We start from the raw sequence: 19,954 nt of genomic DNA, 5'->3' as shown, positions 1-19,954 counted from the left end.
ATTTTCGGTTTAGTTATGATATTTGTGAGGAAACAGTACTACTGAACATTTGCCATGGTCTAATATAGCCATTATATGCATCTTTTGACGATTTAAAAACCTAAAAATTATAAAGCGTTGCAACGCGAAACGATTGAATAATTTGGAGAGTTCTGTTGTTGTCGTTTAAATTTGTGAAACTACGAAGATGGCTTATATAAGGTATAAAATACGCTTCTTATGTATGCTTGGCAGGATAGCTCAGTTGGCTAATGCGTTTTTACTTCATGCGTCCGGGGGTCACTGCTTCGAGCCCAGCTACCTTTTTTTCTTTTTTAAATTTTATTTTTGATTTTTTACTGGAGCTTTTAAAAGTTAATGTTTACATTTATCAATATAAAGCATTTTATGACAAACTTCAAAACATGCCAATTCTGTGAAAAGGCCCCTTTAACCGTTAAATGCATAATGAGCTCACGATTGCCTGTCAGTTGTATTAAGCTGATATTATTAGACAAACACACATTATAAATTATTATTAAATAAGGCTAGTGTATGAATGTCAGAGTTTATGTACAGGTTTCGCTGCGTCTTCACGACAGCCTTATGTGCAAACCTGCCTTAAATAAGGCTAGTAAGTAAAAGCAATATATATATTATTTATATATATATATATATATATATATATATATATATATATATATATATATATATATATATATATATATATATATATATATATATATATATATATATATATATTGACAAATAAACGCCGCTGAAGAAGACCGAGAGGTCGAAAGCTACGGCAAATTTAATAGAAGCGTTTTATTATATATATATATATATATATATGACCTTAAGATTTACGTAGGTACCGAATGTTCGTCTACCAACCTCCTGTTTAACTGCCATGTGTCTTTCGTTCAACCCTGCTGCGACCATTTTTTGCACAATCATGACCATTCGCCATTGCTCGGCTTCTGACCTACAGACACACTACTGACCTACAGACACACTATTAAACAGACCTTACCTAATGAAGCATGTAAGTTGATTTACAGATCGAGGATGACTAGTGTATTTACTAAAGAGTTCTACTTCACTTCATTGCACTTTAAATTTAATCAACGCCAACAAATATAAAGGATTTAAATCAAAAGCTTAGTTATCAAAACCGTGAACTTCGTACATTAAAGCAAAAAACAGTAACCGATTTAAATAATGTAATCAATTAATGTAAAATTATGTAAGATTTTTAGTTACCACAAATCACACACTTAATGTGCAACATATTTTATTGAAATATTGCCTACAAAGAAAATGGTTTGTATGTTTGCGCCTTGCCAGACTGCACGATAGCGTATATGGCATAAGATCTATTTCCACATTGGTCAAATGATAAATATATTGTAAAATACTCTTCTCTGGTAGGGGTATGGTTCAAATACTTGGTGTGTAAAATGGTGTTGTGGTAATCTACGACGTATGTATATATTTGACCCCAATGACATTTGAAAACCAAGTAGCGAACCAGTTGACCTCATTCATGATCGGAACGTTACACTACCATATATGGAAGTTTTACTACACTATCAAACGAAAACAAATATTCATGATATCTGATTCCGCCTTTTGCTTCTGAAATGTGAATGAGGGAATATACAGAACACATAATTGCGCACCGCACGGACTATGTCTGAAATAGTATTAATTTCGTGTTTATTCCATATTATATCCCACCTCTGTAAATGGAAACATATTAAGATAGATAAAAGGTATTTTGTGGGGCAGCGATTTGGTAATGCCCAATCTCTTAATATGAATGCCTTACAAGTTTCTGATTGTTCTTATTTTTAAGTGATCTTTTTTTAATTCTGACTTTCTTTTAAGTTAACGTAATAAAAATTCATATTATCGTGTTTGAAAACAGTCAAGCGGTTGTTATATCGAACGCCTAACTACAAAAAAAAAATTTGTTTAAATCATCAAACAACAATTTTTTATTTTTTGGTCAATAACATTTTGTTATGTAAAGCTCTTATATGTTTTTCTTTTACGATTATTCGCAGATATATATTGCCAACGTCATATTAACAAACATACATCAAATAAGCTTTTGCCCGTAAATTTGATAGCATCTATAATTATAAAACGCCAATGTAGTACCCGTATTAATGCTTATTGTTATTATAATCATATAGAATGTATTATACGAATAGATTGTGATGAACTATTTGGAAGTAGTGCTATATCCTATAAGGTTGTTGGATGTGTATAGTTGATTGTAATTTATCGCGATTTGCTACGTGTAATTAACAAATCACTAGTTAGTCAACAATTCATAATTAGCTTTAATTGCACGACCTATATAGTCTTTATTGTAATGGGTTTTTATTTGCTCAAACGACTTGAAAGCAAATAATTTTGCACTGTTATGACAGACCTGTCATACATAGTGTTACATTTGTTTAAATTTAGCATGTACCATATAGACGAATACGCTGTGGAAAACTTTGCTTGTATGTAACAAATATTATTTTTTTAGTAGGATCTGTTTGAAAAAGCTGCACGATAAAAAAATCAGATCGCATAGTTGCAAAACGAATTGCTGCATGCATATAGTTTTTAAACATGGCCAATCGGGTAGTAGAATTGTAATAATTCCGGTCTATTTGCAAGGCATTTCTCCAATATATTTTTGGCTGTAGATGAAGGTCACGAAAGGTCAAAATATTATGGATTCCAATTTTGAAATTAAAATCAAGTGTGGAGCTTAAAATAGGGACGATTTAATTGAATAAGCATTTGGTTGAGACGATACTGAAGTCGAATAAGTGATATTATAGAGAGAAAAAAACATCTCGAATTAACAGAACAATACAATTATAATTTATTCTAACACGTCACGCGACTTGTTTTCTATAGACAAAGAAGGAAATAAAGAGTGGGTTATTCTGCAATAATGTATGGGCGGAGCTTAATGTTTCGAAAATAGTTCCGAATAAATAACGAAAATATTGCAGTAAAATTCACGTGCTAAAACCCGCTCTAAGAGAAATGTAATAAATGTAGCATGTATATACATGTAATGTAACAACAAATTGTATATTTGGTGATAAGTGGCATAACCAAGCCTACAAAGAATGCTATTTGTTAGGAAACGTACTTAAAAAAACATTTAAAGCATGTCAGCTTTTCAGTAGCATCAATAAACATGACGTCATTTAGTTTGCTGTTCTCAATGAAAGTGATGTAATTTGCAAATATTTATGAATGAAAACGACGTCATATGTTTGTACAATTCAATGACGTCACTAAATAATGAACTTTGTACTAAGAAGGACAGAGTATTGAAAAATATAGTTCACGTCCAAAACGCTTGAACCAAATCATTAGAATCGTGTTAGAATCGAATTAACATTTTTCTATGCTGGTTTGTTATCGAATAACCCACAGTAAGGAGTATAGATGCGTGTTATCAAATCACTCGTGCTTCGCACTCGTGATTTAATTCCTACGCATCTATACTCCTTACTGTGTGTTATTCGACAACAAACCATGATAGAAAAATATTATTCCTTAAGTAAATAATAAAACAATTACCGGTTATTCACATCACGTGCAGGCATGTTACTTAAGAAACAATTTAATAGTTTTATTATGCACCTAAATAGTTGGTATTATAATCTGGTGTAAGTAATATAGAAAAAATATGGTTTCAAGTACACAATGAAATAATTGATTTTGCTAATTGTACAATGTATGGTAATGTAACATCGTTACAAAATTGCTATTTCCGGACAAGACAGCCTTGGTACTTGCAAATAAAGTTCATGTGTATTGACATTCGTACTTTTAGTGGTAATAATTGACTACTTACTTTAGATAAAGCCATGTTCCCTTAGACCAGTCAAAAACTGACTATATCTTTATATTGTCATGTTCATTACTACAATACGTTTGACACAATGGTATTTAAATATTTATTATGAAGTGCCGAAATTCCTTTTTGCAAACATATATGTTAAACTTTATGTTCATAAAATTACATTGGGCATCTCGTGTCAGATCGCTATTTTGGCGCCTGGGAATACAGTAAGTATGTAAGGGAATGCAACATCACATAGGACTAAAAGAAATATCTGCTCGAATACAATGTGACAACTGTTGCCCTTGTTTCTTTTCAGAAAATTTTGTTTTCTTAAACTGTATCATTGTTTGTTAGAGTTGAAGTAACATTTTATTATACTCTATTGTAATATTTTAATTAGGCTATACCACGATATATTGCAAAAAAGTCTGCAAATGAATGCTTGCATGCAAAATCAAAAAAATCTATCATACGTACTAAACATTTACATGAATAACTTAATAAACCACCTACTTATTTTTTCAGCTATAATAGCAATCTTGTAATTTAACCGCTGTTGTTCATACATATTGATAGATTGATGATATTTCTTCAATCAAGCATTACGCCCGAAAACACTGTATTGCAATTGCCGTAGTATTCTCCGGATGTATCGGCCGCCTGACGCACCCTGATGACGTCATCACTCTGAAGCTCCGCCACAAGCGTCATTGACGACGTTGCCCGCTCTATCGCCCCATAACCGGACGTTAGACGCGCCAACATGCCGCCGTTTTTCTCGACGACAGCGGAAACAGTTCTGTGAAACTGTGCCCGAACCGTGACTGAGAAGAGATAGATTCCCGCAGAGGGTGCCTTGAATTCCCCAGATCGCGAATCAAAACCACTTCCGGTATTCAATAGAACATTTTCAAAGATAAGCGTCTCACCGGACCGGAAGTGCGTATTGGAGGAGAGGCTCGCGGAGAATGCCACCCCGCCGTCTGGTATCTCCGTGCCGTGACCGTCAAGGACTGTCTCTGAAATACGAGGGTTTTCAAAAATTAAACATAATCGGTCGGAGGGCAGCGCGCTCGACTGATCTTTTTTCTGTCAGAGTTAAAGTTTGTTTTTTCTAAACCAAACTCTTTTTTAAACATTTGTAATTTTGTATGTTAATGCAAATGTTTTAGTTTAAAATTGCTTATAATTTTGAAAAAATCAAACCATAGTTACAAAACTTGGCCTATGAGACAATTTTTCTATGTAGAGCACAAGGATCGATAAAATCCCTCAAGCTATTCTTGAGAAACTAACCTACTGAAAAAAATTAAGCTAGATTGGATACGGACGCTTCTAAAAGACGCCGACGCCGTGTCGGCAAGATAAACTTGCTTCTTTTTCGAAAAGTCGAGCAAAATGCGCCATATGTCTTGAGTTCCGTAATTAACCCTTATTACAAGAAGAAAAAGGTCATTTTAATTGTGCATATTAGAAATACTGTTTTGACCATAATGATTACTAGTTAAATACTTTAAGAGCACAAGGGCCTAAATATCTTAGCGATTGTAAAGACGTGTGTAAGTTATTTCAAAGACCACATAGAGTAATTTTATAGCTAACATATTGTAGCCAAGATGTACTACTTACAAGCACGCTTTAAATTCATTTTTACCAATCACTCCACAACTTTTTACCCTGATGCCTGGCGTGCTTTTTGCGTGCCTTTGTTTGTTTGTTTATGTCAATAAACGACTCTGTGTTATTTTGATTATTTCGTTAAAGAAAACTTACGTTTTTCAAACTGGCGCGTCATTTTCTCGATGTTGGCGATCCTGGCGGCAATAGCCGCAACTTCCTGTTCCCTTCGCCGAAACTCACCCTGCTGATCCAGACGGAGACCCACCGCTCCCCTTAGCGCATTCAACTCATTTTGGGCTAGCTGGCTCATTTCCGGATTCACGTTATAAACTACAAGACATGAACTAAATTAAATATTTTAATTGTTTTACCTTATTGATTGTACATTTCAAATATAGCAAATTGTTTGGGTTTAAATTAAGCAAAAACCTGTAATTTTTTATAAACAACTGTTTATAACCAACAATGTATTCTTTACAATGACTCTATCAGGAAAATGATGATGATGATAATAAATAATTGTTATTATGCTAAATGCTAAATGGTTAATGGTTAATGGTCCATGGTCAATGACCAATGATTAATGGTTAATGGTCAATGGTTAATGATCAATGGTCAAAGGATAATGGTTAATGGTCGATGGTTAATGGCAAATGGTTAATGGTCAATGGTTTATGGTCAATGGTTAATGGGGGTTAATGGTTAATGGTCAATTGTTAATGGTTAATGCGTGTTCTGAAGTAGCTTTTTTCAACCTGACAACTACAAGTCAGATTGAACCTTTTGGAGCCGAGAGCAAAAAAACTGCATAAACTTGTTTTACCATTCTGCGTATGATCGAACTAAATTTTGAATATCGGTAGACCAACAACAAACAATCCAACTGAACCTCAGAGGTAAAAAGGCATGCGTAACAAAATGTTTTACGTTGAGTTATCGATTGCTAAAGGCTACGCTTTGTCTCCGGCTTCTAATAAAATGTTGAGTCATATGGCTAGTTTTTTCCTGCATTCATGTTAAATATATTTTTATTAAAATTTACCTGACATGGAGCTCACAAGTGGTCTTTTTGATGCAAATGCACAATTACTTTTCTTCAGTCTTAACCCATTTATGCCTAGTGGACTCTTCCATTCTTCTAAATTGGATCAACTTATTTCCAAAATTAGGGATGTCTAGTACATTTATTTAGAATATTTCTTACAGAAATTCCTTTAAGCAAACAGCGCAGACCCTGATGAGACGCCGCATCTAGAAGGATGGGAGAGTCCACTAGGCATAAATGGGTTAAATGAAGTGTACGCATGAAAAAAAAAAGCGCTACAACGGCACAAGACGATGCCTCGTATTCTGTGTTCTGATGAACTTGTAAGAATGTATGTTGCGAAAAATAAAGTTATTACATATTATTTTCAATATGTATTAAATCATTAAAAACAGTTTTTACATACCAATTTTATAATTCATTACGTATTAAATCCTTGAAAAAAACAGTACTGTTTCAATTGAGAATGAACAAATTTAAAACTTACTTTTTTGCTTGATAATCCGGCCTATCTTATCCGCACAACGTTTTCAAACTTACACAAAGGAACGCCGCGATGTAGCATCTAGCTGAGATTAAGCTTCCCAGAAGAATATAATGGCTCGATTCTCTTTCAATTATAACGGCATTGATGTACCGGATTTTAAAATTAATCTACACCTTATTTCTCTGAACTGAGATTTAAAATTAATGTACCCCTTTACTCGATGAGCTAAGATGCAATAGAACTTTGAACGGATTTCAGATCAAAACCATTTACAAATACCTAAAGGGATTCTTTCGTTTAATTGAACTAATTTATGCAAGTCTTTCTTTTTTTGAACAGTTTCCATAAAGCTCATATTGATCTCTTAACTTCATTTTATGTAAAAGTAAAGAAAAGATGTTCTGGATTAACGTTCCATTGATAGGATGCCAATACTGTTAAAAAGTTTGACGTGTAAGCCCTGGGTACAAGGAATGATGATGAGTTATAAATGAGTCGCGTTATGACAAACTGGACATAATGCATTCGTCCCAGATTAGCCTGTTCAGTTATAAATGTCATCAGTTATATACGTGCCATATCGAAATAAGTTACACATGTCGTATTGAGATACACATGTCGATATCAATTATAAATGCCGTATCCATCACTTTTAAAAATATGGTATCGATATCAGTGATTAATGTCGTATCGATACCACTTTTGAATGTAGGATTAAGTTCTGCAATGCACGTTTCATGGAGATCAGACATGATGTCGTATCGATGTCAGTTAAAAATGCCTTGTCGATATTATTTATAAATATCGAGATCAGTTATAAATGTCGTTCCGGTATCAATAATAATATCGAATCAAAGTCAGTTATATATGTCGTATCTATATAAATTAATAATGCTTAATAGATATCATTTATAGATATCGTAAGAATATCAGCGTTACATGTCGTAACGAAGTCGGTCATACATGTCGTAAGGTGCGTGAAGTTGGCTCGCCGTTCGACGTTCGACATTAGTTCAACATTCAAATTACCTAATGTCGAGCTGGCTCGGCATTCCAGCTCGACATTCAGTTCAGCATTCGCATATAATGTTGTATGCTTATTTTTGAATGTCGAGCTGGCTCGGCATTCCAGCTCGACATTCAGTTCGGCATTCGCATATAGTGTTGTATGCTTATTTTCGAATGTCGAGCTGGCTCGGCATTCCAGCTCGACATTCAGTTCGGCATTCGCATACAGTGTTGTATGCTTATTTTCGAATGTCGAGCTGGCTCGGCATTCCAGCTCGACATTCAGTTCGACATTCGGAGATAGTATTGTACAATGTTTTCTGAATGTCGTGCTGGCTCGGCATTCCAGCTCGACATTCAGTTCGGCATTCGCAAATAGTGTTGTATGCTTATTTTTAAATGACGAGCTGGCTCAGCATTCCAGCTCGACATTCAGTTCGACATTCGGAGAAAGTGTTGTACAATAATTTTTTAATGACGAGCTGGCTCGGCATTCCAGCTCGACATTCAGCTCGACATTCGGATATAAAGTTGTACAATAACTTTTGAATGGCGAGCTGGCTCGGCATTCCAGCTCGACATTCAGTTCGACATTCGGAGAAAGTGTTGTACAATTTTTTTGAATGTCGAGCTGGCTCGGCTTTCCAGCTCGACATTCAGTTCGGCATTTGCAAATAGTGTTGTATGCTTATTTTGAATGTCGAGCTGGCTCGGCATTCCAGCTCGACATTCAGTTCGGCATTCGTATACAGTGTTGTATGCTTATTTTCGAATGTCGAGCTGGCTCGGCATTCCAGTTCGACATTCAGTTCGACATTCGGATATACTGTTGTACATTTTTTTTTTAATGTCGAGCTTGCTCGGCATTACAGCTCGACATTCAGTTCGGCATTCGCAAATAGTGTTGTATGCTTATTTTCGAATGTCGAGCTGGCTCGGCATTCCAGCTCGACATTCAGTTTGGCATTCGCATATAGTGTTGTATGCTTATTTTCGAATGTCGAGCTGGCTCGGCATTCCAGCTCGACATTCAGTTCGACATTCGGTTATATAGTTGTACAATAATTTTTGAATGACGAGCTGGCTCGGCATTTCAGCTCGACATTCAGTTCGACATTCGGAGAAAGTGTTAAACAATACTTTTTGAATGTCAAGCTGGCTCGGCATTCCAGCTCGACATTCAGGTCGACATTATGATATAGTGTTGTACAATAATTTTTGAATGACGAGCTGGCTCGGCATTCCAGCTCGACATTCAGTTCGGCATTCGCATATAGTGTTGTATGCTTATTTTCGAATGTCGAGCTGGCTCGGCATTCCAGCTCGACATTCAGTTCGGCATTCGCATACAGTGTTGTATGCTTATCTTATTTTCGAATGTCGAGCTGGCTCGGCATTTCAGCTCGACATTCAGTTCGACATTCGGATATACTGTTGTACATTTTTTTTGAATGTCGAGCTGGCTCGGCATTCCAGCTCGACATTTAGTTCGGCATTCGCGAATAGTGTTGTATGCTTATTTAAGAATGTCGAGCTGGCTCGGCATTCCAGCTCGACATTCAGTTCGGCATTTGCATATAGTGTTGTATGCTTATTTTCGAATGTCGAGCTGGCTCGGCATTCCAGCTCGACATTCAGTTCGACATTCGGTTATAGTGTTGTACAATAATTTTTGAATGACGAGCTGGCTCGGCATTCCAGCTCGACATTCAGTTCGACATTCGGATATACTGTTGTACATTTTTTTTGAATGTCGAGCTGGCTCGGCATTCCAGCTCGACATTCAGTTCGGCATTCGCGAATAGTGTTGTATGCTTATTTAAGAATGTCGAGCTGGCTCGGCATTCCAGCTCGACATTCAGTTCGGCATTCGCATATAGTGTTGTATGCTTATTTTCGAATGTCGAGCTGGCTCGGCATTCCAGCTCGACATTCAGTTCGACATTTGGTTATAGTGTTGTAAAATAATTTTTGAATGTCGAGCTGCCTCGGCATTCCAGCTCGACATTAAGTTCGACATTCGGATATAGTGTTGTACAATAATTTTTAAATGACGAGCTGGCTCGGCATTCCAGCTCGACATTCAGTTCGACATTCGGATATAGTGTTGTACAATAATTTTTGAATGACGAGATGGCTCGGCATTACAGCTCGACATTCAGTTCGACATTCGGAGATAGTGTTGTACAATGTTTTTTGAATGTCGAGCTGGTTCGGCATTCCAGCTCAACATTCAGTTTGGCGTTCGCAAATAGTGTTGTATGCTTATTTTTGAACGACGAGCTGGCTCGGCATTCCAGCTCGACATTCAGTTCGACATTCGGAGAAAGTGTTGTACAATAATTTTTGAATGACGAGCTGGCTCGGCATTCCAGCTCGACATTCAGCTCGACATTCGGATATAAAGTTGTACAATAATTTTTGAATGACGAGCTGGCTCGGCATTCCGGCTCGACATTCAGTTCGGCATTCGCATATAGTGTTGTATGCTTATTTTCGAATGTCGAGCTGGCTCGGCATTCCAGCTCGACATTCAGTTCGACATTCGTATATAGTGTTGTGCAATTTTTTTTTGAATGTCGAGCTGGCTCGGCATTCCAGCTCGACATTCAGTTCGACATTCGGATATAGTGTTGTACAATAATTTTGAATGACGAGCTGGCTCGGCATTCCAGCTCGACATTCAGTTCGACATTCGGATATAGTGTTGTACAATAATTTTTGAATGACGAGCTGGCTCGGCATTCCAGCTCGACATTCAGTTCGACATTCGGATATAGTGTTGTACAATAATTTTTGAATGACGAGCTGGCTCGGCATTCCAGCTCGACATTCAGTTCGACATTCGGAGATAGTGATGTACAATTTTTTTTGAATGTCGAGCTGGCTATAAGGGATAACCGATGGACGACCGACAGAAAGATAAGGGACGACCGATGGATGATCAACGGACGGACACGGGCAGAAAATGAACGACCGATGGACGGCCAGCAGTTGGACAAGGGACAACCGATGGACGACCGATGGACGGCCGACCGATGGACGAGCGACGACCGATGGACGACCGATGGACGGCCGATTGACGGCCGATTGACGGCCGATTGACGACCGACAGAAAGATAAGGGACGACCGATGGACGGCCGATGTACGGCCGACCGATGGACGAGCGACGACCGATGGACGACCGATGGACGGCCGATTGACGGCCGATTGACGACCGACAGAAAAATAAGGGACGACCGATGACCGACCGATGGGCGACCGATGGATCGAAGAGGGATAACTGATGGACGACCGACAGAAAGATAAGGAACGACCGATGGACGACCAACGGACGGACAAGGGCAGACAATGGACGACCGATTGACGGCCAACATTTAAACAAGGGATTACCGATGGACGACCAATGGACGACCGATGGACGACCGATGGATGGCAAACAGTTGGACGATGGCTGATCGATGGCCGACCGATGGCCGGCCAATGGACAACCGATGGACGACTGATGGACGACCGATGGACGGCCGATGGACGACCGATGGACGACCGATGGACGACCGATGGACGACCGATGGGCGACCGATGGACGACCGATGGACGACCGATGGACGACCGGTGGACGACTGGTGGACGACCGATGGACGACCGAAGGACGACCGAAGGACGACCGATTGACGACCGATGGACGACCGATGGACGATCGATGGACGACCGATGGACGACCGATGGATGACCGATGGACGATTGATGGACGGGAGAGGAATAACCGATGGACAACCGACAGAAAGATAAGGGACGAAAGATGGACGACCGACGGACGGACAAGGGCAGACAATGGACGACCGATGGACGGCAAACTGTTGGACCAGGGTCGTCCATCGGTCGTCCGTCGGTCGTCCATCGGTCGTCCATCGGTCGTCCATCGGTCGTCCATCGGCCGTCCATAGGTTGTCCCTCGTCCAACTGTTGGCCGTCCATCGGTCGTCCATTGTCTGCCCTTGTCCGTCCGTTGGTCGTCCATCGGTCGTCCCTTATCTTTCTGTCGGTCGTCCATCGGTTATCCCTCTCCCGTCCATCGGTCGCAAAGCGGTCGTCCATCGGTCGTCCCTCATATCTGTCGGTCGTCCCTCGGTTATCCCTCTCCCGTCCGTCGGTCGTCCATCGGTCTTCGGTTGGTCGTCCATCGGTCAGCTCGCCATTTAAAAAGTATTGTACAACACTATATACGAATGTCGAACTGAATGTCGAGCTGGAATGCCGAGCCAGCTCGACATTCGAAAATAAGCATACAACACTATATGCGAATGCCGAACTGAATGTCGAGCTGGAATGCCGAGCCAGCTCGACATTCTAAAATAAGCATACAACACTATATGCGAATGCCGAACTGAAGGTCGAGCTGGAATGCCGAGCCATCTCGACATTCGAAAGTAAGCATACAACACTATTTGCGAATGCCGAACTGAATTTCGAGCTGGAATGCCGAGCCAGCTCCACATTCAAAAATTATTGTACAGCACTATATCCGAATGTCGAACTGAATGTCGAGCTGGATTGCCGAGCCAGCTCGACATTCAAAAATAAGCATACAACACTATTTGCGAATGCCGAACTGAATGTCGAGCTGGAATGCCGAGCTAGCTCGACATTCAAAAAAATTGTACCTCACTTTCTCCGAATGTCGAACTAAATGTCGAGCTGGAATGCCGAGCCAGCTCGACATTCAAAAATTATTGTACAACAATATATCCGAATGTCGAACTGAATGTCGAGCTGGAATGCCAAGCCAGCTCGACATTCGAAAATAAGCATACAACACTATATGCGAATGCCAAACTGAATGTCGAGCTGGAATGCCGAGCCAGCTCGACATTCGAAAGTAAGCATACAACACTATTTGCGAATGCCGAACTGAATGTCGAGCTGGAATGCCGAGCCAGCTCCACATTCAAAAATTATTGTACAGCACTATATCCGAATGTCGAATTGAATGTCGAGCTGGATTGCCGAGCCAGCTCGACATTCAAAAATAAGCATACAACACTATTTGCGAATGCCGAACTGAATGTCGAGCTGGAATGCCGAGCTAGCTCGACATTCAAAAATTATTGTACAACACTATATCCGAATGTCGAACTGAATGTCGAGCTGGAATGCCGAGCCAGCTCGACATTCGAAAAAAAGCATGCAACACTATTTGCGAATGCAGAACTGAATATCGAGCTGGAATGCCGAGCCAGCTCCACATTAAAAAATTATTGTACAACACTATATCCGAATGTCGAACTGAATGTCGAGCTGGAATGCCGAGCCAGCTCGACATTCAAAAATAAGCATACAACACTATTTGCGAATGCCGAACTGAATGTCGACCTGGAATGCCGAGCCAGCTCGTCATTTAAAAAAAATTGTACAACACTTTCTCCGAATGTCGAACTGAATGTCGAGCTGGAATGCGAACCAGCTCGACATTCAAAAATTATTGTACAACACTATATCCGAATGTCGAACTGAATGTCGAGCTGGAATGCCGAGCTAGTTCGACATTCGAAAATAAGCGTACAACACTATATGCGAATGCCGAACTGAATGTCGAGCTGGAATGCCGAGCCAGCTCGACATTCGAAAATAAGCATGCAACACTATTTGCGAATGCAGAACTGAATGTCGAGCTGGAATGCCGAGCCAGCTCGACATTCAAAAATTATTGTACAACACCATATCCGAATGTCGAACTGAATGTCGAGCTGGAATGCCGAGCCAGCTCGACATTCGAAAGTAAGCATACAACACTATTTGCGAATGCCGAACTGAATGTCGAGCTGGAATGCCGAGCCAGCTCGTCATTAAAAAAAATTGTACAACACTTTCTCCGAATGTCGATCTGAATGTCAAGCTGGAATGCCGAGCCAGCTCGTCATTCAAAAATTATTGTACAACACTATATCCGAATGTCGAACTGAATGTCGAGCTGAAATGCCGAGCCAACTCGTCATTCAAAAATTATTGTACAACACTTTCTCCGAATGTCGAACTGAATGTCGAGCTGGAATGCCCAGCCAGCTCGTCATTCACAAATTATTGAACAACATTATCTCCGAATGTCGAACTGAATGTCGAGCTGGAATGCCGAGCCAGCTCGACATTCGAAAAGAAAATAAGCATACAACACTATTTGCGAATGCCGAACTGAATGTTGAGCTGGAATGCCGAGCCAGCTCGACATTCAAAAAAAAAATGTACAACACTATCCGAATGTCGAACTGAATGTCGAGCTGGAATGCCGAGCTAGCTCGACATTCGAAAATAAGCATACAACACTGTATGCGAATGCCGAACTGAATGTCGAGCTGGAATGCCGAGCCAGCTCGACATTCAAAAATAAGCATACAACATTATATGCGAATGCCGAACTGAATGTCGAGCTGGAATGCCGAGCTAGCTCGACATTAGGTAATTTGAATGTTGAACTAATGTCGAACGTCGAACGGCGAGCTAACTTCACGCACCTCATGTCGTATCAATATCAGTGATAAATCGTATTAAAGTTAGTTACACATTTCATATTTAGATCAGTTATATATATATATATATATATATATATATATATATATATATATATATATATATATATATATATATATATATATATATATAAACATCGCATAAAGCGTCACATGTAAATGTCGTATCAAGATTAGCTGCAGACGTCGTACCCAAATCAGTTATATAGAGAATAACTTTGTATTCGTGCCGAGCCTGATATGTTACAAAAAGATCAGCAAATAACCTGTTTTTCTGTTTATCATACCCGATATTAAAGAAATAATTAAAAAATGCTTACAAGCTGCAGTTTTAGCGGGAAAGAATATGACTTTTGTCGTTTGACGTGTTAATAATGACGTCATGAGCACGCGCGCTTCCATTTTGTAAAAAAAGTATTTTGCTGTTTGTTTTGCATTTTGTGTTTAAAATATATTACATCTTGGTATCAAATTGTTTTTTGTTGTTGAATCTAAATCGATTTTACTAAAAAGTATTACTTTATAGTTGATTCCGAGTAATATGACCATCCTCCACACATGACTGATATAAGAACTTCCTGTTGACCATGATATAAAAAAATATATCAGGCAACGCTATATCAGGAAGATATCAATGCGGTGGTATGATAAAAAATATCGTATCAAGATCAGTTATAAATGTCTCTTCAATTTGACTTAAATTTTAGTAAAAAATATCGTATCAATGTCAATAATTAATGTCTAATCGAGATCAGTTATACGTATCGTAACGTGATCAGTTATAAATATCGTAACGTGATCAGTTATACGTATCGTAACGTGATCAGTTATAAATATCGTAACGTGATCAGTTATAAACATCGAAACGTTATCAGCTATAAATATCGTAACGAGATCAGTTATACGTATCGTAACGTGATCAGTTATAAACATCGTAACGTGATCAGTTATAAATATCGTAACGAGATCAGTTATAAATATCGTAACGTGATCAGTTATAAATATCGTAACGTGATCAGCTATAAATATCGTAACGTGATCAGCTATAAATATCGTAACGTGATCAGCTATAAATATATTAACGTGATCAGTTATAAATATCGTAACGTGATCAGTTATAAACATCGTAACGTGATCAGCTATAAACATCGTAACGTGATCAGTTATAAACATCGTAACGTGATCAGCTATAAATATCGTAACGTGATCAGCTATAAATATCGTAACGTGATCAGTTGTAAATATCGTAACGTGATCAGCTATAAATATCGTAACGTGATCAGCTATGAATATCGTAACGAGATCAGTTATACGTATCGTAACGTGATCAGCTATATATATCGTAACGAGATCAGCTATAAATATCGTAACGAGATCAGTTATACGTATCGTAACGTGATCAGCTATATATATCGTAACGTGATCAGCTATAAATATCGTAACGAGATCAGTTATACGTATCGTAACGTGATCAGCTATATATATCGTAACGTGATCAGCTATAAATATCGTAACGTGATCAGTTATACGTATCGAAACGTGATCAGTTATAGAAACCGTAACGTGATCAGTTATAAATATCGTAACGTGATCAGCTATAAATATCGTAACGAGATCAGTTATACGTATCGTAACGTGATCAGCTATAAATATCGTAACGTGATCAGCTATATATATCGTAACGTGATCAGTTATACGTATCGTAACGTGATCAGTTATAAATATCGTAACGTGATCAGTTATAAATATCGTAACGTGATCAGTTATAAATATCGTAACGTGATCAGCTATAAATATCGTAACGTGATCAGCTATAAATATCGTAACGTGATCAGTTATAAACATCGTAACACGATCAGTTATAAATATCTTTACGAGATCAGTTATATATATCGTAACGTGATCAGTTATATATATCGTAACGTGATCAGTTATACGTATCGTAACGTGATCAGCTATATATATCGTAACGTGATCAGCTATATATATCGTAACGTGATCAGTTATATATATCGTAACGTGATCAGCTATATATATCGTAACGTGATCAGTTATAAATATCGTAACGTGATCAGCTATATATATCGTAACGTGATCAGCTATGTATATCGTAACGTGATCAGCTATATATATCGTAACGTGATCAGTTATAAATATCGTAACGTGATCAGTTATAAATATCGTAACGTGATCAGCTATAAATATCGTAACGTGATCAGCTATAAACATCGTTACGTGATCAGTTATAAACATCGTAACGAGATCAGTTATAAATATCGTAACGTGATCAGCTATAAATATCGTAACGTGATCAGCTATAAATATCGTAACGTGATCATTTAAAACATCGTAACGTGATCAGCTATAAATATCGTATCAAAGTCAATTATACATGAGTTATCGCTATAGGTAACACATGAAGGAGAAAGGTAACAAATATGGTTGTTTTATTGACTATCGATGGATTGTGTATGCTATAGATCTAAAATAAAGTACGCAACATTCAGCGGTATTTTAATACGCAGTCTTATCAAGTATCTAAACATCATAAAAAGTACAAAATTATAGAATAAACAAACGTATTTACGAATATTCCAATTGTATAATTATGCAACGTATTCACACATTAAAAAAGATCAATAGATAGGCATCAATGGTGAACTCGTAAATCTCAAGAGATAATAACAATAATACTTTTATGAAAATACTCGCTTACAAGCAAATGAGTAATAACTTTAAATCATTTTTCCCCGAATTTACTGAAACAAACACAGATAAAGTGCTTCCATGACCTGTTTTCACTAACACAGCCTTAAACTCCCGACAAAGGACAAACACTAGCCTTGAACTAGTCATATTATCAAAGAGCTTTAATATTAATGCTCACTTAACATTTGATTGTAAAACATTTAGTTACCTCTCCGTGGTTCACGTATTTTTCATTTGTAACAATATGTAATTGTAATATGCAGCATTGCAAGTAAGCATTTACAATAAAACACTAATAGTGTTTTATTGTGTAAAGGTCTATTCTAAATTAATTCTAAGAAGTCTAATAACCGGTTCGTGAACATGGTTAGTCTTTATCACTGCAGCAGAACGCCGGTGAAGACGGTGAACCCATCTCCGTAGAAGTCGCCCTTAAACATTTTCATCTCACGCACGTGCACTACGTCACCAAGGCTCAATGACGTCACAACTGTCAGCGACGATGATGCGCGCTCGATTTCGGTGTCGCCTGCTGCGACCACGCCTATCACCTCGGGTTCAGCTACGATCTCGGCGCAAGCCTGCTTGTGATACTGCGCGCGCACGGTTAGCGAAAACAGAAACCTTCCGGCGCAAGGAGCCTTGAACGTTCCGGAAGTGACGTCATAAGCGTTACCCACGTTGGTCATGACGTCATCAAAAAGTATCGTCTGCTGAGATCGAAACGTGCGGTTGGTTGAAAGGCGTGCAGTGAACGCCACGGCGTTGCGTCCAGAGCCATGTTTAGTTTCGTTGCCCCCATCCGTGTCTGTTGGAGAAAAAGAACGTAATTAAAACGGGTTTTGTAATTGCATAACATATTACGTTAATGAGTTTATAACCATACAAGTTAACATTTAAGGAAATAATATATTACATCCGAAGGAAGGTCTTATATTTGGCGCAATTCGAATCCGCTACAGGTTTCATGCATATATAAGTCGTGTTCTGAAAAAACTGGGCATAATGCATGTGCGTAAAGTGTTGTCCCAGATTATCCTGTGCAATCCACGCAGGCTAATCAGGGACAACACTGTCCGCTTTTAAGACATTGTTCGTTAAAATAAAGTCTCTTCTTAGCAAAAATCCAATTTAGGCGGAAAGTGTCGTCCCTGATTAGCCTGTGCGGAATGCACAGGCTAATCTGGGATGACACTTTACGCACATACATTAAGCCCCGTTTTCTCAGAACGCGTCTCATATTTATAAAACATATTATTAAAACAAGTATCTCTACATTAAATCGTGAGCCTAGCGTTTACATGCACATTGTTATGACACTTCCGGTTACCTTTCATAAGTTTGTCCAGTTTCTCCTCTAGGGCTCGAACTTTGAACCCGACGATCTGCATGTCATTGTGGAGCCGACGATATTCTCCCTTTCGCTCCGCTGCCGACGATGTCCTTTGATCGCCGTTGGTCCCAGAGGATAAAGTTTCCATAGCAGCAAATGGATTCGACATACTGTTGAGTTTGCGTTTGATACCGACTGACCGTGTATAACTGACAATTTAACACTGAAGTATATTTGTTTTGAAAAAAAAACTCTGAAGTATTGCACAACTAAAAATTATGTTCATTCCAGAAGAACTTATGAGCAGTTTGGTTCGCTCACTTTCAAGACTGTTTTCTGCCGCCGCGCACAGAAACTTCTAGCTGAAATGCATTATGGATGATTATTATTTTAGCTCGGGAGCGCTATTGCTGATAGTGCAAAATTATTAACAGCATTGTGTTAATACAAATTTGCGTTCGTACCGTGTGATGTTAATCCGCGCTTTCAACCCATTTTGGTTTTATACATTATGGTAATGCTTTGCACTAAGATTAAAGACAATGTGCAGGATTATGGTGTTGAAAATTGGTTTCGTGAAGGTTGTTTCCACTTACCGGAATTCGAATATGCATACTTAAACATGTTCTGAAACGTATTGAATGATTTTGCCTTTCGGCGAAATTGCACATTCACTATTTCATGGAGATATTAGCGAACAACTAAAGGAAACATCGCTAACATTAAGGGGCATATTCATAGTTATATTCATAATAAAACGAAGTTTGCATCCATTGTACTTGAACACACAGTTGGTTTTCATTTCTTTCTAGTACAAACTTTCGAGAAAAACGATGATAATGAATTATATAATTATGTTATAGTTAAATATTCGTTCCACTTCACAAAATTAAAACTATTCGAGTCATTACTAAATGTTGAAAGTGTCAGTGTCCAGTGTGCATACATAGCAAGATGTCCTGTGCACGAGATATAAAGAATGTCCGCCTTTTCTAACATAGCAGGAGGACACAAGTAATATGGGGTGGATGGAACCACGGTCTACTAAAATATAAACTGTCTTCAAATAGAATAGCGAAGTGCGATATGGCAATGAAATTCTTAACATTATTAAGGTGTATAAAAACCGCAATTATATTGCATTCAGATTGTTGTCGGGTAAAGGTAACAGTTGCTAATAAAAGCAAACAGTTTTCGTTTTATGTTAAATTTATATTGAGAATGGAACAAGCAATGAACAAATATTTTGTTTTAATGCTTGTTGGTTTTGTTACGTGTCTGAAAAACTTCTTAATTAGCCAACCAAATATGAGTAATGTGTACCTCATGGACGTTTGACTTTGATCACCGACAATAACTTAATTATCAGGCTCA

The 19,954-nt window shown here is 38.3% G+C and overlaps 2 protein-coding genes across 2 annotated transcripts; both read right to left on the bottom strand.

Moving 5' to 3' along the window:
* Positions 1-3,450: 3,450 nt before the first annotated feature.
* On the bottom strand, positions 3,451-7,125 carry LOC127862535 (cerebellin-3-like). The gene is made up of 3 exons (XM_052401700.1): positions 7,006-7,125; positions 5,627-5,803; positions 3,451-4,872 (listed from the first exon to the last, which is right to left on the bottom strand). The coding sequence occupies exons 2-3, from the start codon at positions 5,781-5,783 to the stop codon at positions 4,445-4,447; spliced, it is 585 nt and encodes a 194-aa protein (XP_052257660.1). The 5' UTR covers positions 5,784-5,803; positions 7,006-7,125; the 3' UTR covers positions 3,451-4,444.
* Positions 7,126-17,624: 10,499 nt separating this feature from the next.
* LOC127862723 (complement C1q-like protein 4) lies at positions 17,625-18,749 on the bottom strand. Its single transcript, XM_052401981.1, has 2 exons — positions 18,578-18,749; positions 17,625-18,055 (listed from the first exon to the last, which is right to left on the bottom strand). Exons 1-2 carry the CDS (start codon positions 18,747-18,749, stop codon positions 17,625-17,627), a joined length of 603 nt encoding a protein of 200 aa, XP_052257941.1.
* Between the last annotated feature and the right edge of the window lie 1,205 nt (positions 18,750-19,954).

This window comes from Dreissena polymorpha, chromosome 16 (genome assembly GCF_020536995.1).
Source record: "Dreissena polymorpha isolate Duluth1 chromosome 16, UMN_Dpol_1.0, whole genome shotgun sequence".
Classification (NCBI taxonomy): Eukaryota; Metazoa; Mollusca; class Bivalvia; order Myida; family Dreissenidae; genus Dreissena; species Dreissena polymorpha.
This window is presented reverse-complemented; position numbering and strand designations above follow the sequence as displayed.